At 38.5% G+C, this 24,281-nt stretch overlaps 3 protein-coding genes across 6 annotated transcripts in view; 1 reads left to right on the top strand and 2 right to left on the bottom strand.

The window, feature by feature from the left end:
- Positions 1 to 922: 922 nt before the first annotated feature.
- LOC117829579 (catechol O-methyltransferase domain-containing protein 1-like) lies at positions 923 to 10,107 on the top strand. 2 transcript variants are annotated; one of them, XM_034707149.1, is made up of 7 exons: positions 923 to 1,052; positions 3,547 to 3,671; positions 3,788 to 3,893; positions 6,366 to 6,484; positions 7,315 to 7,369; positions 9,537 to 9,670; positions 9,770 to 10,088. In XM_034707149.1, the coding sequence occupies exons 2-7, from the start codon at positions 3,567 to 3,569 to the stop codon at positions 9,920 to 9,922; spliced, it is 672 nt and encodes a 223-aa protein (XP_034563040.1). In that variant the 5' UTR covers positions 923 to 1,052; positions 3,547 to 3,566; the 3' UTR covers positions 9,923 to 10,088. The 2 variants fall into 2 exon arrangements, with proteins under 2 accessions (XP_034563040.1, XP_034563039.1); XM_034707148.1 differs by lacking the exon at positions 923 to 1,052 and adding an exon at positions 1,396 to 1,531 and having other exon boundaries at positions 9,770 to 10,107.
- A 467-nt stretch (positions 10,108 to 10,574) lies between these two features.
- LOC117830164 (voltage-dependent anion-selective channel protein 2) lies at positions 10,575 to 19,012 on the bottom strand. Its single transcript, XM_034708157.1, has 10 exons — positions 18,969 to 19,012; positions 17,908 to 18,075; positions 15,882 to 15,953; positions 15,704 to 15,753; positions 15,219 to 15,371; positions 15,076 to 15,128; positions 14,754 to 14,981; positions 14,505 to 14,655; positions 13,101 to 13,158; positions 10,575 to 11,392 (listed from the first exon to the last, which is right to left on the bottom strand). Exons 1-10 carry the CDS (start codon positions 18,976 to 18,978, stop codon positions 11,301 to 11,303), a joined length of 1,035 nt encoding a protein of 344 aa, XP_034564048.1. The 5' UTR covers positions 18,979 to 19,012; the 3' UTR covers positions 10,575 to 11,300.
- Positions 19,013 to 20,662: 1,650 nt separating this feature from the next.
- The window catches only part of LOC117829652 (sphingomyelin synthase-related protein 1-like), a 36,112-nt gene continuing 32,493 nt past the window's right edge, over positions 20,663 to 24,281 (bottom strand). For all 3 annotated transcript variants that reach the window (XM_034707253.1, XM_034707255.1, XM_034707254.1), the window contains 3 exons: positions 24,161 to 24,278; positions 23,916 to 24,066; positions 20,663 to 22,873 (listed from right to left, as the gene is read on the bottom strand). In XM_034707253.1, the coding sequence (XP_034563144.1) occupies positions 22,569 to 22,873; positions 23,916 to 24,066; positions 24,161 to 24,278 (574 nt within the window). In that variant the 3' untranslated portion in view covers positions 20,663 to 22,568. The remainder of the gene's footprint in view (positions 22,874 to 23,915; positions 24,067 to 24,160; positions 24,279 to 24,281) is intronic.

The following is a 24,281-nucleotide window of genomic DNA, read 5'->3' as shown; positions in this document are numbered from 1 at the left end:
CCTCCGGCAGGCGCTACAGATCACTGTGCGCCAAAACAACTCGCCATAAGAACAGTTTCTTCCCCCAGGCTGTCACTCTGATGAACACTAAACCATAACAGTGTCATACCTGTCAGATAAATACTCTCTGTAAATATACATGTTAATAAACAATGCAACAATTCTCCAAGCAGAATTCCATATTTCTATTTATTTTATTATTTAACTACTATTTTTTTAATGTAAAAACTACCTCTGCAACTCACCACTGCACTATTATCATAGTATTTTAGCCTGTACATATTAGTCATGCCTACTTGTTGTTCTTTTGTATTTATAGCTAAGGTTATTGTTATATTTTATTTTTATTTGTATGTCTTATTCTTATGCTTTGTACAAAGAGAGCACAGTTTACCAAAGACAAATTCCTTGTGTGTTCAAGCATACCTGGCCAATAAAGCTGATTCTGAAGTATTGCACAAATGTTGACTTAAATAGTGACACTCAGTAGTCATTTCATCAGACATAACCATTCTCATTTAGGGCACAGTAAACTTCCCAAAACTTAGTGCAAGTTTAACCCTAGCTCTACTTCATTTTACAATCCATAAATTGTGTGATCTCAGAGCCAAAAAATACTGGATTATATCAACTGCAGTGGTTCCAATTGCTTGGGAACATTAATCTGACAGCTGTAACTAGCTCTTGTTCAGATTAAGTCTACAGATCAGTGCTACTTAGATGTTAATACATAATAATATAGTGTAATGATATAATCCATAATGTATTGTACCATATTAAGTTGCCGGAACTTCATCCACCATCACTCAGATGATACACTTCAGAGTATCTGCTGACCTATCCGCGTAAAAAAAAAAAAAGGGGGGGGGGTATTGACTTGCACGCAACGGCGAGTCATAACAATGGGCGTCTGATATACAGCCCAATCATGAGATCCACTGCCGGTCATATGACTGAGATTATGTCTACATAAACGAGCTCATTTTTAAGGTTCGTTACACAGGAAGAAGATCACTCCCTCAGACCTAACTGACCATAGACGCAGCCGGGTGGTGAGTTGTTTTTCCATGTTTGGTTTGCAGCTGCATGTGGATAATATAGGGATAAGGATACAGCCAATTCGGTGCGCAGTCGACTTGACGCACCCTCTTCGCTGCATGTTTGTCCTAAATTAGACTCCTTCCACTCTTTGTTTTTACATTCTACTCGTTTAATCGCTGCACAACACAAAAGCAGTCACGTGATAGTAGTAGACAGCGTTTTAAACGCATAGTGCGCTGACTCGGAGGCAACAGATGCCTCCCATGCTGCTCTTCGCGTTGAGCTGCGCGTCTATTAGGAGCATTACGGTAAAGTGGTCGGCTGATGCGGAAGTGCTTGACTTGGGCCGGTTATATTGTGTGGTACTCTACAGTCTGTGGGTACTACAGTGTAGTAATTGCAGAAAATATGTCTTTTCGTAACGTTTCCAAAGAGGCCCTGGTTGGGTCCGTCGCACTTGGAGTTGTTTTTGTCACGGGGTATTTATTTGGTAAGAACAAAAAGGTGTATACGCTTATAAACCTGACTTTAAAGCTTAGTAACGTCGTTATTACATCAAGGTAATCTGTGCCGTAAAGTGTCTAAGCCTATTTACATCACTAGTGGGCAACCTTTGGACTCACACATTTTAACATGGTGGCTCTTTAAAATTAACAGTTTCCATTGTTAAAATAAATTTAATAACAGTTAAACTGCCTTTGATTTCTTAATAATGTTTTTATTTTGGACTTATAAGAAATGGTTTGGTTGTAATTATAGAAAAAGAGTCATATATATTGTAGTAAAGTATACAGTTTTTTTCAGTGTCCTTTTTTTACCCATTTATTGTCCCATAAAAAAAGGTTTTATTTCTTTTTTAATAAATTGAAACTGTAAGGCACAGAAGTTGTTCTTGTAGATTTTACTTGGACATGGCAATTATTTTTAAGCTGAGTAATCAATCAATCAATCTTTATTTATATAGCTCCTTTCATACAAATCAAATGCAACCCAAAGTGCTTTACAGTGATTGAAAAACAAGAAAGAAGCAGAAATAAAACAATGGTAAGACATATTAGGGAGTATAATAATAATAATAATAATAATAATATCTGTTTATTGATCATTAGATATATCTGACTATATAGAATAAAAATAATAATAACATAAATTAAAATAGAATAGAGACTAATGCACAACAACAATACAATATGTGTAATTAAAATAAGTGAAAGCGTCAAAATTAAGAATACAAATAGTTAAAATAAATAGATTTAAAAAGGGTAAGGATAAGAGTTGAAAATGAACTAAGGCTAAAAATATCAATAAAACTGAGTAGATAAATAAATGAATGAATAAATAAATAAAAATAGAATAAGATAACAGTTAAAATTACTAAAATAATAAAGCAGCACTTAAACCAATATTACAGTAAATGGTAAGTAATAAAATTGTTAAACCCTACTTAAAAGCCAGACTGAATAAATACGTTTTTAGTTTACATTTAAAAGTCTCAATATCTCTGTCAACTCCTCTCAGATCCTCCAGCAGGCTGTTCCATAGTTTAGGAGTGTAGTGGCTGAAAGCAGTGTCACCAAATGTTTTTGTTCTGCTCTGAGGAACAGCTAAAAGACAGGAGCCGGAGGATCTAAGAGGCCGTCCTGGTTTATACACTAAAAGCATCTTTGATATGTAGTCTGGTGCAAGAATAAGAAGTCTAGTAGATTTATTATTTCTTGTCGTTCCTGTTTGTTTTATTCAACTTTAATCCAGTTAGTTGGAGTTGTTAGACTGAGGATTTTGACATATTCTTACAGAATGGCGTGCACAGAAACCGACCAAAACTGAGCCGAGTGACCTAATTTGAGTCTTACATAACTTAAGCTGTATTAAAGGCACTTTTGTCAACAAAAGTTACATAATACCCCAGTTGAGAGATAAATCCTGAGAAAATCCATGGTATGACATGTTCAAGAAAATAATGTACTAGTATGCATCTGTAGAAAGTTGAACTTAAAAAATGTCACACAGTTTTTCACACAGTATAATGAATTACCTTGTCATTGTTCTAGTTAACACAACTGCATGTATCAGCATCATGTACAGTTTTTTACAGTCAATACCAAACTTAAACAAAGTGATGTAAAGAATGCAAATAGTGCTTCAAGGTAAATATTAGACAACATTTGACACACACGTAGACCAGAAACATAGAGATAAAAGATGTCACGAGACTCTCAGTCTAGACCGGCCCTGTATGTTGCCCTTTGGGATATCTAAGCAATACCATCTGGCAGTTTCCAGCATTCATTTCTTTGTCCGGCTCTGTTGCTGACACTGCAATAATTGGATTTTACCCTCTGAGATCACTTGAGTTTTATCTGCTCTAAATCAAATAAAGAGACTGTACAATAACTGGAACAGATGTCACTTTTCTGGAATATGTATAGGCTGGGCTGTAAATCCTGGGGAATAGTCATGTCCTAAGATTGTTTTAACTGTTTTGTCGTTCACATTCACCCCCAGGGAAAAGGAAATCACTCAGAATGAGCATCTCCAAAAGCCACTGCGGGGGGAAAACCGACCCCCTGATGCAGTACGTCCTCAATCACTCCATGAGGGAGCATCCGGCTCTGACAAAGCTCAGACTGGTAAGGATGTTTTAGTGTGTGTTCTGGTACAATTAAACACTTGATGCATTTGGATGTAACTGTGTTTCATGATGTAATTTGTGAAAGTAATATAAGTGGTTTCCGCTCATTTTTAGAGGACAATGGAAGAACCTATGAATGTTATGATGGTGGCCTGTGAACAGTCGCAGTTCATGGCGAATCTGGCAAGGCTGATAAAAGCCAAAAAAGCATTAGAGATCGGTAAGAGCCGCCGTCTTCATCTAAACTCTACTTTTTGAAGCATGCGTGTCATGTTTGATATTCTACTAGCTGAGAACTATTCAGACAGAGTACCTTCACATACACACACACACACACGCACGCACACACACATGCACGCACACACATACACACACGCACACAATAAACAAGGTTGACAGGGGAAATTCGGTTACACACAAAAAATAATAGAACCACAGCTTACTGACTTTTCAATACGATATCAAATGTATCTATTATCGGCAGACAGCAACAAGACATGCTCTGTAGTGAGACAACAGTTTTTCAATTGTTCCTGGTTCTGGCTGTATTTTAAATGATATAATCAAACCATCAAGTAGCAAAAAGAGTTCATAAAATTATGATCTGCACCTAAAGTTAGACATAAAGTCATTTTCAAGCTCAATCATATGCAAGATCTTGTAAGATCATCTCTGATCCCACTCACCCTGCACACTATGCCTTCCAGCTACTGCCCTCTGGGAGGCGCTACAGGACAATTGCCTCCAAAACAACCCATTTTAAAAACAGTTTTATTCCTCTTGCAATCAACTTTATTAACTCTTAACTCTAAACACCAAAGATTAGGCATGGCCCTTGTATTTATTGTTTTTGAAATGTTACATCTACATGTAATGTTGGAACCTGCAGCTGTACTGAAAACAAATTCCACCAGCTTGGCTGTGTGGTCATTAAAAGAATCAATCAATCAATCCAAGAGGTTTCTAACATTGATCAAGTTTTACCCAGCCTGCAAATTCATCCATTAACCAACCACTAACATTACAGTAGCATAAGGACTGAGCAATGCGGTGCTCTCCATGGTGCTGAAACCGACTGCAAGAAGCTGCCAGTTACCGTCCAGAGAGCCATCTTTCTTCATCGTCCAGTCGCGAGCAGATCAAGACCAAATCAAGGAACACGGTTCCTCCAGACTTGTTCATAACACAGATTGTAACCTGTAATCTGCCTGTGCAGTAAATTACAGTAACAGCTACAAAAAGTCTGCTTCACTAAGCAACACTGTTGTGAACTTGAGCACATATTTCATGTGACCATAATTTGCATGGTGACAATCTCTTTCTTTCTTTTTTTTTTTATGATTACTTTCTGGGCTTTTCATGCCTTAAATAATAGGATAGGACAGTGGACAGAAAAGGGAACTTGGAAAAGAGAGTGGAGAATGACATGCAGCAATGTAAATTAAAATCAGACCAGCCACTTTAGGACTGTAGCCTCTGCATGCGGGGTGTGCAACAGAACCAACGAGCTAAACCAGCACCCTGGTGATCATTGGATTGAAAAATTATTCACATTATGATGTAAATAATAACCCCAATGGTCATTTTTTTTACAGCTATATTTTTTGTGCTTTTTTAAAAAACTTTTATAGATAGAGGAGAGGACAGTGGATAGCGTAGGAAACTGGGAGAGAGTGGGTGGAATGACATCCATGAAAGGAGCCACAGGCTGGCTGAACCCGGGCCGCCTGCTACATGGGCGTGCCAACTTAACCATTAGGCCAAATCTGCACCCCTTCAAATAGTAATTTTGATCTAACAACTAATGTTACCTTCCTGGTAGCTCATTATAAACTTTACTTCCAGCGTTCAAGTGATTCTTGCTACAGGTGCACTGAACTTCATAGTTCAAGTAAAAGGCTGGTCTTCTGGCTCCCTGCATGTACATATCCTGTGCATACAAATTAAATTAAGCAAATGATAGCCAACATGCTATACATGTAATTTTGTGAGCATTGTTGTTTTTTTTCATCTATGTATGGCCACTGTCCTTCTCCAAAATGTCAGTTGTCTGTAATATAACTTGTAAGATAATGGGCACCGTTTTAGCAGTGTTGGTAGAGCAGGGAGACAGATGCTACAGTCCTTACCACGCTGGTCATAGGGTCGATCCCTGATCCCGACATGATTTGGTCTTCCTACATGTCCTGTCTCTAAAGTTGTCCTGTCAAATAAAAACAAAAAGTAAAAAAAAACGAATCTAAAAAAACATTAATTAAGTGGGGCACCATCGGCCTAGCGGTCTCAGCGCACGCCCCACATACAGAGGCTATAGCCCTAGTCGCAGAGGACGCAGAGGTTGCAGGTTCGATTCCAGCCTCGACCATTAATGTCCTCCCCCTCTCTCTGCTCCCCACATTTCCTGTCTCTCTTCCACTCTCCTATCTGATAAAGAAAGAAAAAAAGTACAAAGCTGATTAGAACGCTGCTTAAATCTTTATTTGGTCAAGGAACAATCTTCATGAGAAATCACCCTAATTACTAATACTAATTGTCTGGTGTACATAATATATCAAATAAAATCAGATTCCTACAAAATGTTGACAATGCCTGTTCAATAATCAGAACACTAGTTGGAGTTACACTGTAAACTTAAATTATTCTTCCCTCTGTATTGTCACCACTTGCTGATTTGAGTGTCCTCTCACTGCAGGAGTCTACACGGGCTACAACACACTGAACATTGCCCTGGCTCTGCCTGACGATGGAGTTTTGGTGGCGTGTGATATCAGTGAGACCTACACCAACATTGGCAAAGCCTTCTGGAAAGAGGTACCTGGCACATTTATCATTGTTTTTTAAATCATTTTAAATAACTGTATTTTTATGGGACTCATGACATTATAATGCTGTATTGTTCTCATAGTAAGAAGTGATGACCAGTGCAGGGGAAATTCAATTTAATATTCCAGATTATAAACATAGTGCAGTGTATGCATCTGCACGTGGAGCAGACTTTAGTGACTGTTTGTCTTTAAAGTGATAAAAGACCAAAGCTATAACACTATAACCAACACAAATCTTTAACGTATCCTGTCTGAGAGATAAGAAATATATTGAAGGACAACTTTTTTTTTAAGTTATATTTTTGGGCTTTTTCACCTTTATTGACAGGACAGCTGAAGAGAGACAGGAAACATGGGGAGTAGAGAGAGTGGGGGAAGACATGCAGCTAATGGTCGATCGGCTGGTAGTCGAACCGGCAACCTCTGTGACGAGGACTATAGCCTCGCTACATGGGGCACTTGGACCGCTAGGCCACCATCATCCCAAAGGACAATATTTTTAATGACCAAATAATAGTTCAAGTAATTTAAAGGACAAAAATGGCACGTTTGGTTGTTCTTGACTCTGATATGCAAAGATCTGCTGGTTTGATCTGTTCTACAGTATGAGTGTAATATCTCTGGACAGTCTAAATGACTGATAGAGGAGGGGCTAACTGACTAGTGAGGAAATGAAGTTTACAATCCTGGGTCCTGAGTGTAGGATTATACAGTACAGCAACACCCAACAAAGCAACCCCTGACACACTACCACAATCCATAACATTGTATATACCTCTTATGTTTTTAAAAGTTTCTGTCCCTCTGTGTTAACAGGCTGAAGTCGACAAAAAGATTGATCTACGCCTCCAGCCAGCTCTGAAAACACTTGGTACAGTACTGCATCTCTTTATGAACATACTGCTCTTTATATCACAGGAGATGTTCAACTTTCTGGTGTTGCAACAGTCATTTCAGAGGGCTTGTTGGTGCCCTCTTTTTTCTTAAATATACATCTATATTCATTACAACCATGACTACCATAGTTTCCTTAGCTGAGATTTAAACATGTATATGGGGATTGACCTCTGTTGTCTAGAACAGGACTATCTTTGATGAAGCTACCAAAATGTTGAGTCTCAACAAGCTACAATGACAAACAAAAGCTGGGGTCAGTTCCTTGTCATGGCAAAGGCACAAAAATACAGCCGCCACTATATCTGTGAGGTCAATATATCCAGGAGAAATAAAATATTTGTATTTTAACTAAAAGTTCAACTACACTTTGTACCTTTCTAATAATTCCCCTGGCAATTTTATTACATTTTTCATTATTCAATTCTCACTGTTCTCAACTCAACTTTATTTATAAATCACCTTTCATACAAACAAGCATGCAGCCCAAAGTGCTTCACAAAAGAACAGAGACAGAAAACAACAGACATGATAAAATAATAAAAGATGTAATCATAGATAAAATAATTAAAAATAAAATCAATATAGTAAAATTAATAAAAATAAGTAAGGATAGAAAGCAACATTAAAAATCAGTTAAGGTTTAAATGAACAGATAAATACAAGAAATAAATAAATACACAATAAAATAATGATTACAATAATGCAGTCCAGGGCTAAAATGATATTATTCCAGATTAAAAAGTAGATTACTTTTAAAAACAGCCAGAGAGCTCACCATTCTGATGTCCTGTGGCATTCTGTTCTCCTGTTTGATCATGTTTATACTATACTTATTTCAGCCATGAGATGTCTGTAGTTTCTCTGTTATCCTGCACAAAACCACGACCCTGCACTGCCCGTTCACAGACCAGTTTGTACTCTGTGCCGTGACAATGAAACTAAATCAAGTGTAGTAGTTCAGTGATATGGTTGGCTGAAAAGTAAACTCGATTTCCTTTATTTACTTTTGGCACCTCAACCACGTGAAATGCGAACTGCTGCGTTTTGGCTAACTACCTGCGTGCCACGTTACAGCTTCTGAGTAAACAGGACAGGTACGTCAGCTCTTACCTGGATTCCACTTGTTCCGCCAGATATATTCATACGCGTCCCTCCTCTCGAGTGTAATTTCTTCGAGAGTTAGCAACAATAAAAAAACAGGCCAGTTAAGCATTTTGGTTAGCTTTCTAAAGTCTTTTCACTTGAATCTACCGCTAAACGAAACTGCGGTATGCACGTGATCATCTGTCATGACGTTACGTACGTAAATCGACGTAAATCACCGAAAGAGTCACGTAAAAGGAAAAAACAAAAATCATCAGGTCACGTGGTCAAAATTGGAATAAAGCAATTCTTTTTTTAAATTATTATTTATCAAATTTTACCACAAATACATTTTAAATACATTTTTCATTTAAGAGAGTAAAAAAAAAAAAGTTTAAATCTGAATAAAATTATGACCTCTTGAAGACAAAGACAACTGATTCACATGGTGGACAAGATGCAACCATATCTTCATATTTTCTTTGATTAAGGCAAGGCAACTTTATTTGTTTATTTGTATAGCGCATTTCATACACGAGGGCAACTCAATGTGTTTAACATTAAAACATTAAAAGCATTGGAAACATTCAGACAAGCATAAAAGAGCACAATTAAAATGACATATATAATAAAACAGAAAATAAAAGGATAATCAGAAATATATTAAAAGTAAATTTAAAATTTAAAGTGAGTTAAAATAAGCTAAGATAGGAAGGCAGTGGCAAATAAAAAAGTCTTAATCTTTGATTTAAAAGAGGTGAGAGTTGGAGCGGACCTACAGCTTTCAGGGAGTGTGTTCCAGATATGTGGTGCATAATGACTAAATGCTGCTTCACCATGTTTCGTTCTGACTCTCGGGACTGAAAGCAGACCAGTACCTGATGACCTCAGAGGTCCAGATGGTTCATAAAGTAGCAGCAGATCAGCAATGTATTTTGGGCCTAAACCATTCAGTGCTTTATAAACCATGAGCAGGATTTTAAAGTCTCTTCTCTGACAGACAGGAAGCCAGTGTAGTTTAAAGAAGTTACCTTAACCCATCTGTTTGTTCCCTTCAGATGATCTTTTGTCTGATGGCCAGGCAGGCACTTTTGACTTTGCCTTCATCGATGCAGACAAAGTTAATTACGACAACTACTTTGAAAAGTCTTTGCAACTCCTGAGGAAAGGTGGCATCATCGCTATCGACAATGTAAGGGCTTTACCTCAGATAAGAATTCAATTTGCAGTGTCTGCTCAGTATTTCAGGCAACTAATCCTCTACAACTTGTTTTTTTTCCTCCTTCTGCAGGTGCTGTGGGGCGGGAAGGTGGTGAATCCATCTCAAGACGATGAAGACACTGTGGCCATCGACAAGCTGAACAAGAAGTTATACAGAGATACTCGAATAAACCTGAGTATGCTCACAGTGGGAGATGGTCTCACACTGGCTATCAAACTATAAGACTCAGGTCTAACAAGTCAAGTGCAATTATCTCAAGGGGGGATTTTGGACTTCTGTTATTTTTATAGTCATTTCAGTGCCAGTTTACTACTTCGGAATCTATACCTAAATGATAATCGGTTTTACACCTACAAGTGCAGGGTTTGAAGAAAACAAAGGTTTTATTAAAAAAAAACTGAATATACCCTTTGACTTTGTTGTGCATAATTTCTAAGATGATTTCATACTACTTGTTATGTATTGGTTTTAAAAGGGGCTGCACAGTGGTGCAGTGGGTGACACTGTTGCCTCACAGCTAGAAGGTTCCTGGTTTGAATCCCCAGCAGGTGCCTTTCTGTGTGGAGTTTGCATGTTCTCTCCGTGCATGCGTGGGTTCTCTCTGGGTGCTCCGGCTTCCTCCCATAGTCCAAAAACATGCTTACCAGGTTGATTGATCACTCTAAATTGCCCGTAGGTGTAAGTGTGTGCGTGAATGGTTCTGTCTCTCTGTGTTAGCCCTTTGATAGGCTGGTGACCTGTCCTGGGTGCACCCTGCCTTCCGCCCGAAGCCAGCTGGGATAGGCTCCAACCCCCTGTGACCCCTAACGGGATAAGCGGTCAAGATAATGGATGGATGGATGGATGGATGGTTTTAAAAGTACAGGACAGGATGTTGGTGGATTTAAAGACTTTATTGCAAAGGTTAGACACACGCCAACACACAAACCACTTCATGAGAAGAGTCACAGTCCTCAAAAGTGGGAAGAAAAGTGGAGGATTCACTCATAATTCTTTCAGTCAAGTCACTCTGAGGAAAGGAGGATCCATTTAGCGTTGTCTTGCAGCTTTAGAAGCAGGTATGTCAGGTAGCAGAGGTCTCAAACTCATCACACAGCATAATAAAGCCTCTATGGAAATCTCGATATACATATTCTGTTGAAGAAACTCCTCCAACAGGCAGAGCTTAACTACTAAAAAACAAATAAAATGTGCAAACGAAGGAGAAAGCGCTTAAATAAGTTGATCTATTGTGCAAAATAACAGCTCAGTTATACATTCTACATCAACACACCAGCAAAGTAACAAGCCTTTTGTTTTGGAAACCATTCCCAGAGGAGGGGGTTTTCTATCACGATGGAGAATAAATTGGCAGAGGGAGTAAAGGATCCATAAATAGAAGATTGAAACATGACTAAGTTTTTAATAACCACATCCAAAAGGAGGCTGGTGGAAAGGTTTACATCCTAGAAGTGCTCAGGACCTTGGATTCTTATTTTGTTTTGGCTCTGTCTTCATCTTTTAAATATTTGTTGCTGACCAGGCGAGAGGCTCAGGGTCAGATTCTGCTGATAGTTGTTTTCTTCTTCTTCTTCTTCTAATGAAATGGATGAGCAGATCCTCATGCCTCTAACTCCAGGCCCAGACCGAGTTTGTGCCCACCAGCATTGATATTCTTCCCATCCACCAGAGCAGAGAGGACTAGTTTCATACCTGCAATACAAAAACAAGAAACCGTGAATATATCAGAGCTTCCCGTCACATAGATGATATCACAGCAGGCCGCCCTAGTTCATCTATCCTTATAACATATTGGCAATCAATGGTTTAGATAATCTCTGGTCACTGTCTGACCCTCTCATCTGATCCCCTGCAGCACCTGACACATGCTCTACAGGTGATCAGAGAGAGAGGTCCTCCAGTACGTCTCTCCAGTTAAAGCTTTGATTAAAGTGCTACACCTCACATTAAATATGAACCTTCTCAATCCGCTGTTTTAAAAGTTACACACGGCTTGTTGCTGCCACTTTCACTTTGCACTCTCTTAAGTTTCGGATTGCTGCGAAACACTATGTTACCAGCAACTCTTTTCCCAGACACAGATCACCTGGTGTGAAAACAAAATAACAAGTGAAGCCTCTCAAAACAGGAGTTGTATTATTTGGACGTCTTTATAAAATGTGCTGCCGTTAACACTGTCGAAAGTTTACACACATGCAGAGAAGAGGATCGGCAGGAGACAGGGTGGTACATGCTGTAGTGTTGTAGTACTCGAGACCGATCTTGGTCTCGATCTCGTTTCTGAATCTAGAGCATCTTTTACTCGGCCTTGTCTCGGTCTCGGACTGGGCGGACTCCGTATTTTATATCAGGACCGGTAGAGACCACTACTGATGTGTCCCTGTCATTACTGTACGACCTCCTACCTCTCCTGAGATCACAGGCAACAGAAAACACAGTTTTACCTCTAATCTAAAGCGAAAGTTAAACTAACGACGATGAAAAACAAAACTTAAGGAGTCAAAAGTCTCAGCGCGTCGAAAGAAAGGCAACAAAGATTAAACCAAACCTTGTTTGTTGCTGTCAATTGTATTTAAAGGCACTATGAGGAGTTTTGAACAGGCTGAGAAACAGACTGAAACTGATACTGATGCCTCTTCATGACCTTCAAAAGCAAACAAGACCATCAGCAACAACACCGATGCCTGCTCTGTTGTCATTTTTAATGCCTGAAACTGCTGTGAGGGGGTAGGTGTCAGACCTGATGACTGACATCTTACTTTGGAAACAGCATTTATTTGACTGTTTTCATGGAAAATAATCACATTGCGTCATAAATTTGACTGTAAGAAGACAAGAGGATAATGTTTTTGTTGAAAACAATACTTTTGCATGCATAGGACAAGAGATAAGAAGTATCCCTGTGTCCACAAGGGGGCGCCAAAATTAATACAAATCAAAAGTTCCTCACAGCAGCTTTAAAGCCAACTTAAATAAAACAAACAGAAATATTTTATTTTGTTAACTCTCATGATGATTTTTCATTGATATATATGGTCTTGGTCTTGACTTGGTCTCTAAATGTCTATGTCTTGTCTTGGTCTCAGTGCACTCTGGTCTTGGACATGTCTTGGTCTCGGTTAATGTGGTCTTGACTACAACACTAACGTGCTGCTGTGTGTATAAAGAGAGGAAAGCTGTAGGTGTAGTGTGTGTGTGTGTGTGTGTGGGCAGGGAGGGAACTGAAGAAAAACAAGTTGAGCAAATGAAAGTTTGTTGTGAACACACACTAAAATAATCCTCCTCCATCATCACCATAAGTACAGTATGGGAAACAGTGTGTATATGTATATTTTTTAAGACACTAGTAGATGTCTATTGTTTTGAAGGTGTTGCATGTTGGAGAGGAGATGATTCTCACCAGGCCGCAGAGTCTGGGTGTATCCAATTCCTACCAAGCTTGCGTTGTTCACCTTAGCCTGAAGAAAAAGCATTGAATCAAAGTTCCATTCAGATATTTCAAACAGTTCCTTCAATACAAACATATTTATTTGTTTTTATTTTACTCCACTTTAGTTTAAATATACAGCATGACATTTCAGATGTACGAGTCTTCCTATCAAAATAATGACCAGAGAATTGTTAAGTACTTTAAGAATCCCATGTTATCTGAAAAATGATCTGTTTTTCCTGTTTCCTCTAACGATGAAGGACTGAAATGCACCATTAGCTTAAATACAGCTGCAGATTTACGGGGCACTGTTGGCCTAGTGGTCTAAAGGCCCTTTTCCACCGGCCCATCTTAGCCCTACTCTACTCGACTTGACTCAACTCTACTCGGTTCGTGTTGTGTTTCCACGGGTGTGGTACCTCGTGTCAGATACCAGTTTTTCGTACCTGCTCTGCTCTGGTTCCAAGCGAGCTGATCCGATACTAAAAGGTGACGTCGACGGACTGGCGGCCACCGAGTCATTAGCGCGACGCTTAACACAGCAATCAAACCCGCCATTTGAAAAAAAAACGACATCGGTACTGTACAATGTCTGCACGCAAAGTTTCTCCGTGGTCTGTTGACAAGGTCCAGACCTTTTTGGGGTTTGTGATTGTTGTGTTTGTGTGGCGTTCAAAATGACGTGAACGCAGTTTCGCGCAGCTGTGTTATGACGAACCACCCACCATGAGTCGATGAGAGAGAGAGAGAGAGAGAGAGAGAGAGAGAATAATATTTGATTTTACCGCATCAAGTGAGGACATTGAGATATGCTGTATGGGTGACACCATCGTTCATTAATGCGTATAAAATATGTCATGTCAATGTATATAATATGTAATGAATATATATGTAATGAATATATATGTAATGTATATAATATGTAATGAATATATATGTAATGTATATAATATGTAATGAATATATATGTCATGTATATAATATGTAATGAATATATATGTAATGTATGTGTATGAAATGTATGTGCTTTGGCAACAACATGTCTTTGTTCATGCCAATAAAGCAAATTGAATTGAATTGAATTGACAGGGAGCAGTGGATTTCCATGGATTTGAGCTTGGTGGAAGAATTTGGAACAATGTTAGGTACACCGCAAATTTCTTAATATAGGTCTAAAAGCTTCTTGGACGTTTCAATGCTGAAGAGTTCATATTACAGATTTAAGTATGCAAAAGTTAAGGAGGTAAAATGCAATTCTTCCCTGGCTCGTTTAAAATACATTTTCAACTTGTCAACACATTCCGAGACACTAGGGTGGCAAACATGAAGAGAGGGATGGCTTTTGTGTTGAATATTTCAAATAAAGACACTTACTGATATGGAGGCACTGGAATCTAACTGGTATTTAGCAGCAATTCCAAAGCGAGTGCCATTGTTCCCTGCTGTCCAGGCAAGATTCACAGCTGTCTCCAAGTTGTCGTTCACCTTCTGGTAAATGGAGCCACCAAACTCTGCACCATCATTTCTGAGAAGAAGAAAAAAAAACCTTGTCAGACATTTGTGCTACTGTACGGTTATGCTAGTCTTGTTTTGTACAAACATCCACTGATCCTTGAAACATACACATTGGTGTGAAGCTGGAAGTCGCCAGTCTTGTAGCCAACAGAAAAGTTGCTCTGTGTCATCTTAGATTTGGCTGAGTCAAAGGTCATCTGGTAGCCTGCAAGCCAGCCCTCATAGCCTGCCACTCCTGCTCCGTGGATGGTAGGACCAGCAAAATCTAAGTCTACATCCACACCCACGTTGAGGTATTCCCTTTTGTAAGCGGTCTTGACCTTGCCGCTCTTCTTGCTGTTAAATAAAAAAATAGTATTGAAGTCATGTGTTCCCTGCCGTATGATTGCAATTTCTGATTTGAACAAAGAACAAATGCATCGTAGCTTACCCAGTGTTTGGTGAAAACGTGGTGTCGAAAGTGAGTTTCAGCCCCTTGGTGATCTAAAAAAGATTGTTACATGAGTCAGACTTTAATCAAGATGGTTTAAATTTTGGGATGATCAGTGCTACATTTCAATTTTGTCCATTTACCTGATCCTCAACACAAATTTCTGTTCCCAGTGTGTTTTCCGTGGTCCACTTCTCTGTGAATGTCAGCCCGTACTCAGACCACTTGTACTTGGTTTCTAGGGTTCCTGTGACTTTGCTGGTGTCTACGTTGGATGAGCCGGATGTTTTAAACTCCTAAAGGTGGAAATTAATCAACATGGAAAACATTATAACACTCTGAAAAAGATCATCCAGAGTCAATACACTGAGCTAATGTAATATGAGAAAGGTATTACTAATAATTTATCAAAACAAATTTACATCTTTCTTTTAAAAATGACAGAAATGTGACCGAATATGTAGTGAGAAGGGTGTTGTATATCTGAAAATGAATCTTATGAATGCTCTCTGATGGACAACACATGCTTCTAATTGACCTGAATGACATATGTGGCATTTAGCAGATTATACCTGCAATGCACTCCTCTATATTTACTGCATCTTTATTGACCAACAGCTAAACTCACCACTCCACTTGAAGACTTTGTCTTCACGTCAAGCTTGACCAGTCCAAAGCCTGCAAACACAGAGACACTGAATGACTGCTTTCGGATCTTTGGGATTCACACCAATATAGTTGGCCTGTCCTCTGAGGGTCACTAAATACACACTTATAAAACTGCTTTTTATCATGCTTTCAGTTACCATATCCCTTGTTGAAGATATCCCTCGCTGATTTTCCAAGGTCTGCATATGTTGGGGGAACTGCCATCTTGCCTGTCACAGAAAGAAGAAATCAGAGTGTGAATAGTTATTGAAATGCTTAATCCGTCCATGTCTTGCGTTTCTTTTATGGCAAATTATGTAGCCCCCTCATGACCCCTTTTTGACATTAATCTGGAATAAGTCTGCTTAATTTTCTTGAAAAAAAATGTTTTTTTGTTAAGGGAGACTATTTTCCTCCCCAAAATTGCATTTCCTGCTGTGTTGTGCTTTGAAATACAATTTATACCAGAGGGAGGACAAAATACTAACACAGCAATATACAGTCATCCTGACTAATGTGATACAATTATCATATCCCTGGCTCCAATAATCAACATTTTAATTAAAAAAACAGATATTGCTTCCATGTGAAGTCATCATGTGTTAATACATGACTGGCGTTAATGGTATTAATCCTGTACTTAACATTTCACAGGCATTTTGAATTCTTCACTTTACCAGGTATTGTGATGAACCATTTTAAGATGGTCCTGTTATTTATTCATTATCAGAAAATATTTGTATTGTTATGTAATCATTATTATGGGTAGGGTTTTCAAAATTCCGGGAATTTTCAAAGTTGGAAACTTCCCATGGGAATTAACAGGAATTTATGGGAATAAACGGGAATAAACCAGGGATTTACTAAATTGAAGGTTGGCTCCTAATGGGGAACTTAAATATAGTTAGGGAAAATATATTTTAGCATTATCCTGACCAGATTTCATGCAAGTACAGTTGAATATCCATGCTATTCCTCAATCACATGTACATAGCACACTGCTTACTGCAGGGCTATTGAGACCACGCCCCTTACATGCACTTTTTATTCAACATTTTGAATGGGACTTTTTTTGCATTTTTGTTAATTTTTTAATGGGTAGGGTCAGGGGAATGAGTAATATTTAACTCAACATTCATGTTTTGGACTTCAATGAAAAAATGGATTGTTCAATAAAATATTTAACACTTGATAAAGTTCTACTTACAAATAAATCTGTTTAAATTTGATTATTTTGGATGGATGTCTGCTTATAACAAAACAATTATTTATGCTTGAATATGATACCTTTCCATTAAATTCCCAGTTAATTCCCAGCTAATTGGAATATTTCCAAAGTTCCCCAGCTTAACTTCCCATGGAAACTTTCCAGAAATTTACTGGAAAATTTTCACCCCTTTGCAACCCTAATTATGGGTAATGTATAGTGAGTTCCCACCCCTAATTTAGACACCATGATGATGATTATTATCACATATAAAAGTGATGATGTTGTGTGTACACAAAAGGTAAGATAATTGTGATAGAACACCCTGTTAAGGAGATTACATCATTTAAGTAATAGTTTGGGTTAATCTTTGAACACCAACATCAGTTCAATGATTCGTTTTTATAGTGCCCTGAACGCACCACACCTTTATAGTGGCACACACCTGCACCACTGTATTCCGAATAACACGGGCTCAATTGCTCTCACGATCAGGCGTCAAGGTTAGACTGAAGGTTTCGCTGAATCAGACCGCTTACAGTGTCCAGGAACACTGGGAATAAATATGCCAGAGAATACCTGGAAAACCGCAATCATTACGTGTCTTATAAGTATTATAATCTGCTCATTCCGGCATGAATAAACATCAGATAAATTGTTTTAATTAATCTGATGGTACAAGGTGGAATAATGCTGCAAATTAAACGTTAGAGGAATTTTCTGTGAATGTGAAGCACACAAGATAAAGGGTTGATCGATTATACCAAACGGTGTGAACCCTTTCTAATGACTACAAATACTACATCATTATTGGTGCACCTGTTTTAGTATTTTGAAGGAGTTTGATCACATGAGGATGGTAGGGGGCGTTTTTTTTTAAGCTAGCAAATGGGACGTTACATTACCGTCTTTCGAACAAAAAGTCCAACAAAATTCACCGAGGGAAAACCCCGGTAAGTGTGCGGCCTGTTACTCACCGAGTGTTTCTGTTGTCGGTGATTTTGCTGCCTGGTTGTAAGTACAGAAAATGCGGCAGATGAAGCAGCAGGGACCGGTGTAGGACGATATGGAGGAGACACCGCGGCTACAACCACCCTGCTGACCTCGGCGCCGCAGGACCTCGAACTTAGGTGTTTCATCAGTGCCTGTTCGAAATCAGAGCAATGCGTAAATATTGTAATTTCTTGCTTGTTAATTACGCTTATTTTCTGTGGTTTGGCAACAGAAGACGCAACTCTTGTTGTTTCCGTAAGTTAACATTTTTCATTTTAAATATTTGCTTCGGGCACACCGGCAAATCGAAGACATCCAAATAACCATGGTAACCAATACGCCGGTGTAAGGGCGGATGTCTAGTTCAGTTGCAGGAATGTAGCCTAGCTTAAAGCTGCTGTGAGGAACTTTTTATTTATATCAATTTTGGCACCCCATTGTGGACAAAGTGATACTTATTATCTCTTGTTCTGTACATGCAAAAGTAGCGTTTTCAACAAAATTCTCACCCTGCTGTGTTTTATCAGGCAGGTTTATCACTCAATGTTTAATTATTACTCAATGTGATTATTTGCCATGAAAACAGCCACAAATTGACGTTTCTAAAGCCAAATGTCAATCATGTGGTCTGACCATAGACTGTATAAAATAGGGTCTGACACCTACCCCCTCTGAGTGGTTTAAGGCATTAAAAATGACAACAGAGAAGGTATCAGTGTTGTTGTTTATGGTTTTGTTTGCTTTTGAAGATCATAAAGAGGCATCAGTGTTGGTTTAACTCTGTTTCTCAGCTGGTGAAAAACTCCTCATACTGCCTTTAAATTAATTTACTTTACGTCGAAATTTTAAAAAAATATGATAATGTGGCTGTAGAAATATGAAAATGTAACTCTAAGAAGTCAAATGTAAAATGTATTTACACACTAAAACATAAAAATATACAAAAATACAGTCCTTTACAACTGTTTCTCCTTTTTTATAGTTTTAAAGTTGCTTCATTGTAGATGTCCCTTATTTTATTATTAAAAAAAAAATCCATACTTACTTTTGTACATTGCCTTTACACTGCTTGGCAGTACCTGCACCCAAATTGACTTGAAGCACTTTGTTACTCGTACTGATCTTGTTTCCTCTTGTCTAGATCTTTGCTTGTGTTGTTCTTGTTCTCGTATGTACGTTGCTTTGGATAAAAGCATCTGCTCAATGACATTGTAACATTGTAACATTGTAACATAGTATTAATGTCATTTGCTGTAACACTTGCATGAAGTTAGCTTTGGTGTCCATAATTCACAGTTCCTCTTATGTTTGAAAATGACCATGTATGTCTTTTCCCATGTAAAATGTTAAGAGTATGTACAATATATCAATTCTGTTGATAGTTTACTCACTTCCGAAGTTCTTGTGTCAATTTAAAATCTTTCATTGTTTCCTCCACTTTAAGTTTGGCAGAGCACGTTGCTTCCCCCAGCTTGTTGCTGGCCTTGCACACATAAACCCTAGAGTCTGATGGCTTCAAATCAGCTACAACCAGAGCACAGAGCCCTTCATGTTGCTCCATGGTCACTCTGCCTGATTCAGACACTGGCTTCTCGTTCTGCAGCCGCTTCACTTCTGGCTGTGGGTAGCCTAGAACATGAAGAAAAACAAAAGATTTTAATGTGGAAACAAACACAGAATAACACTCAAATAAAGGTAGTTTGTTGTATCAAGACCAGTTAATTTGTATGTGTTGTCTTTAAACTGTTGTCATAAAGTATTTCATTGTCTTCCTTGTTTTAGTTTACTCTCAAGGTACTTTCATAGCCTCTCTGCTCCAGTCATTTCCCCCATCACAGACTTCACAAGACAAATAAATATTGCCTAAGTTAGATACACCTAGTTTGTGAAATGCTGTTTTGAAACCTCTAGTTTGGCATCTTTGTTTGTTAGAGACAGCAGTGACAATATTTTATAAAGAGATGGAGGCAAAAAATTAGCCAGAGGTTGGCATATTCCAAGTAGGTAACAGTTATCCAGTTTATTCTTGAGGCTAATCAAATACCCAACAACTTAGCTTCCTAAATTTCAGACATATAAAGCTGCTGTTGGTAGGAATGGTGTAAAAATCGTTAACATTTTTCTGCTGGGTTTGGAGAAAAGGTCATAATGCCCATCGGTACTCATTGGTAAGCGGAGTAATTTGAGACTATTGCGAAATCTCTGCGTTTTCCAATGCCTTTATATCAAGCAATGTTATCATTCCCCTCGTTCCCGTTATGACAGACCAATCACAGCTAATCTCCAATCCTCTGTCCTGTCAAGCGTGCAGTGGCTTGACTGGCTGCACAATGGCAGCGCCCAGGAGAGGGATTTTTTGGCTTCAGAACCATACAACGGGAAGAGGCGGAGCAACACTGTCCATTTTTATTTGGTTAAGGGGCGGCCCCTACTACGTCCTTTGATTGGTTATGAGTCCGGTACTATCATAACTGCACACACCGATCTGTGTTGGGGGGGTAAGAGGAAATCTGGTTGGGAGGGATAGTGTTGACATTCAAAGTCCCTCTCTCTGAACAAATGTTTACTCTGTGACTACCAACAGCAGCTTTAAGTTTCAAGTCCATCATACCTGTCACCTCTCCATCCAAGATGCATCATTAGCATAAATAAACAGTGAAGACTATGCACACTATTTATTTATAACACCCTTTCATTGTAGATGTGCTATAAGTGAGAAGAAAACAGGAATGCTAGGTCTTTAAATTCAGCGTTTTTAATGACTGAAATGACTCGACAAGTGGACCAACATTAAACAAGTGACATGGCTTTGCAGGTGTATACCAACTTGACAGCATCACTCCTAAATAACAGGACGTTTAGTAGACTGTCAACTAAGTTCTGAGGAATCAAGTATTTAACATGCTGTAATTAACATCAATTACAACACGTCCTTACTACAGTGGCAGGTTACACTCCAAGAAATGTAGCGGCCAATCTGAAACCAACATTACATTTAGAAAGCACATTGTGTTCCAAACAAATACATCGCAACTGTAAACATATTTCTTCATGTGCATGTTGCTATAACACTTCATATGAAATATAAAAATACCTATTAACATTTACAAAATTAAATAAATTAATATAAACAAATACATACAAAGTCAAGGGTCCTTTTGAGAACTATTACTACAGACTCTTGTTAAAGGATTATTGTCAGGGAACACTCCCAAAGGACTTGGTCTGGTCTATGAAGATGGGGAGGGGAAAAAAAGCACTTTACAGCTATTCAACAGTAAACATGAAAGATTTGGGACATTTTATACAACAGTTGGCAAATGGAATTATGTTTAAGACAGCTGGAAAAAAAAATCTTTGATTCCATCTTTTGGCTGATATTTACAATTTCTTAGTTTTTTTAGGTCAGGTGGGGAAAAGGCAAGCTAAGTGAACAATATAAAGAAAGATCTGTACTTTACTGCATCCTTTAGTCGTATTATCAAAATTAAAGCACAGTCTGAATGAATGGACAAAGACTTTCAAGCAGTTGCAAGAATGTTTCCCCACATGATGAGCATAATGCAGAAAAGTATGGATGACGTATTGAGCTTTACATATTGCTTTAACAGTAGTCCATGGAGCTATGTTTTTAAGAATTACACCATGTGCTGTCCATGATCAAGTAATTGCACAGGAACTAACAAACCGTGTGAAGTAAAGGAACATTGCTGCTTGAGAACTTTTTCATAATGTCCTGTCCAAAACGGCAATGATGGGATCAAACAAAACTCAAATTACATTTTAGCAGCATGATACAAACAAAGGCAATGCACAATCACATTTCGAGGCTCATTTGCGCTGGACTACATTATTGAATGCAATAACAATGCTGCTGGAGATGACATGTTTCATCTTGAGTGAAAAAATTCACGTTGCCAGTAAAAATCCCCCTGAAGTCACAGAGAATGAAACATTGTGGAAGAACGTAAGAACTTAATATCACGCTTCACGTTTTAGTGTTATCACTGAAGCTGTGTGGAAAATTAAAATGATCTGTGGGCACCTTGTGCTCCACAATTCAATGATTTTACTGAGAGTCACAACATTAGAAGGAAAACTCACAGGCTAAGTGAGTGAAATAACAGGACTACAAGGGTTCTGAATTTGGTCACTTGGTTCTAACTCCCAGCTGTCCTAGCTTTAAAACAAACAAAGTTCTTCCTCGCGTTACTCCCTTAGGTTGTTAAGAATATTTTTAGTTTGTGAGACACTCTAAAATACACTACACCAGCTGTTTTTTGGAGGAAATGCGACGCTAAAGTCACTTCACATATGGTTTGAATACACCAAATGTGCTGAGTTGTGTGGTAACGGAAAATGCAGTTTATCCCACACAAATTGACACCTCCTTATACAGAGAAGAGTTCAGATGGAGCTTTCTTAGTTCCATCAATCTAAAATAATGTCAGGGGAAGTACGGTAAAAGAAAAGTTGACCTATAATAAGTATGGTTCTGTGTATTCCATCAGGCCTTGGTGCTTACAGGACCACACGGTTGTCTTTGTTATTGTAAATAGAGCACACTGCTTCGGTTGGCAACTTGACAAAGCAGACGTAACAGCACAGGCTACAAAGTGTCTGACAGTACTGCTGATTCTGTTCATTATCCAATCAGCCTCCTCATCACAGCCGGTCTCGAGAAGGGCCAACAGTATTCATTGGGAACTGGTCCATTGACATTGCACTCGAAGAAAGAGAACATGGGGAACCAGATGCGAGCTCGTCGACTCTGCTGGTAGGCCCGGGTGTTGGCTAGTGTGTGGTAGTACAGGAAGAGTCTGGTGGTGATGTAGAAGGCTATGAACACGTCGATGGAGTAGTGTTCGTGTGCAGCCAGGATGAAGAAAATGCCAAAGAGATTCAAGACCCAGGATAGCGTGTGGATGAAGTTCCAGCTTCTTGGCGTGTCTAGAAAAAGAAAAGAGAAAAGAGAGAAAAGCTGAAGAAACATTCAAGAAGTCAGCCTTGGTGTTGTTATCTTAAGAGTTACTACACAATCCAAAAATTCCGTAGTAGACTATTTCTGATCCTATCTCGTCTGACTGAGAAGAGCTAGAGTTCTAAACAGTTGTAATACCAGTGAAGGACACTAGATGGCAACAAAGAGACAATGTTGCTGATCATGGTCAGCTGTTTCTCCCTCTTAACTCAGAACTTTCTATACTTTAATGACAAACACATCAGTAGCAAAGTGGTGCAAAAATGTCTTCTGAGTCAAATCTAAAAAAAAAAAACTACACTCCCAAGTTTTGTGGAATTTTTTAAAAATCTAAATCAAAATTAAATATAAGGTGTTGATTATAATAAAACGTTGCTGCTTTAAATAAAAACACTAGCATAAGTTAAATAAAAATTTAATAAGAAAGCCAAATTATGACCTGGTTTGTGCTTGAAAAACTGCAACAACTACCTATTATGACCAATTAAGTAAAGCTTAAATATGCTTCAATCCCTCCATGATAGATACATCCACACAACATAATGTGAGTGCTCTGAATTCTGTGAAGTTAACGACTCAGATTTTCATCAGAATGCAAAAATAGGGAATGAGATATTTAGGTAAACACTACACTCAGTTCTTAAATCTTAAATTCATACTAGAATAACAGAAAGAGGATGATACTTGAAGTTTGGAGCTAATTTCAAAGCTTGAATTCAGTAACTATAAGCTTTTTTGGTAGAATTTTAGCTTAACTTTTAAATATTACATTTCAAGGGTGCAGACTTAGCCCAATGGTTTGATTACAGCCCCTTTTCCACGTGTCTTTCCCACACTCTCTCCCAGTTTCCTGCTCTATTCACTGTCCTCTCCTATCTGAATAAAGTTGTAAAACCCCAAATTCTGACTTAAAAAACATAAATATATACATTTTGAAATAGAAAGATAAATGACTATTGTCGCCTCTAAAAGAAATGAAAAAAATGGAGAAAAATATTTGATGGGACTCACACTCTGTAACAAAGAAGTTGAGCATGGTGAGGACCACTGTGTGGCCGCTGAACATGTAGTCACCACACGTATGCACTCCTGTCAGTGTCATCCCGAATCCGCTCCAGATGGCCACAGCTCGCTGCAGTTTGGCCCACATGTCACCATACATCTTTAAAAGAGAAGGACAAGTGCAACTATCAATACTGTGGGAGACAAAGATCGAGTGCTTCAGAAATGATACACAAAAATTCTTCTTTTCTTACCTTTCCTGAGCACTGCAAGTGCTGTCCTGGCACAGACAGGGAGGTGACGAACATGGTGATGCAGCGCAGCATGAACACCGTCCCCATCAGGCTGCACAGACGCCTCAAGAGGATGGACCTA

The sequence above is a fragment of the Notolabrus celidotus genome, chromosome 18 (assembly GCF_009762535.1).
Source record: "Notolabrus celidotus isolate fNotCel1 chromosome 18, fNotCel1.pri, whole genome shotgun sequence".
NCBI lineage: Eukaryota > Metazoa > Chordata > Actinopteri > Labriformes > Labridae > Notolabrus > Notolabrus celidotus.
The sequence above is the reverse complement of the archived record's forward strand: the minus strand, read 5'-3'. Positions and strand labels throughout refer to the sequence as shown.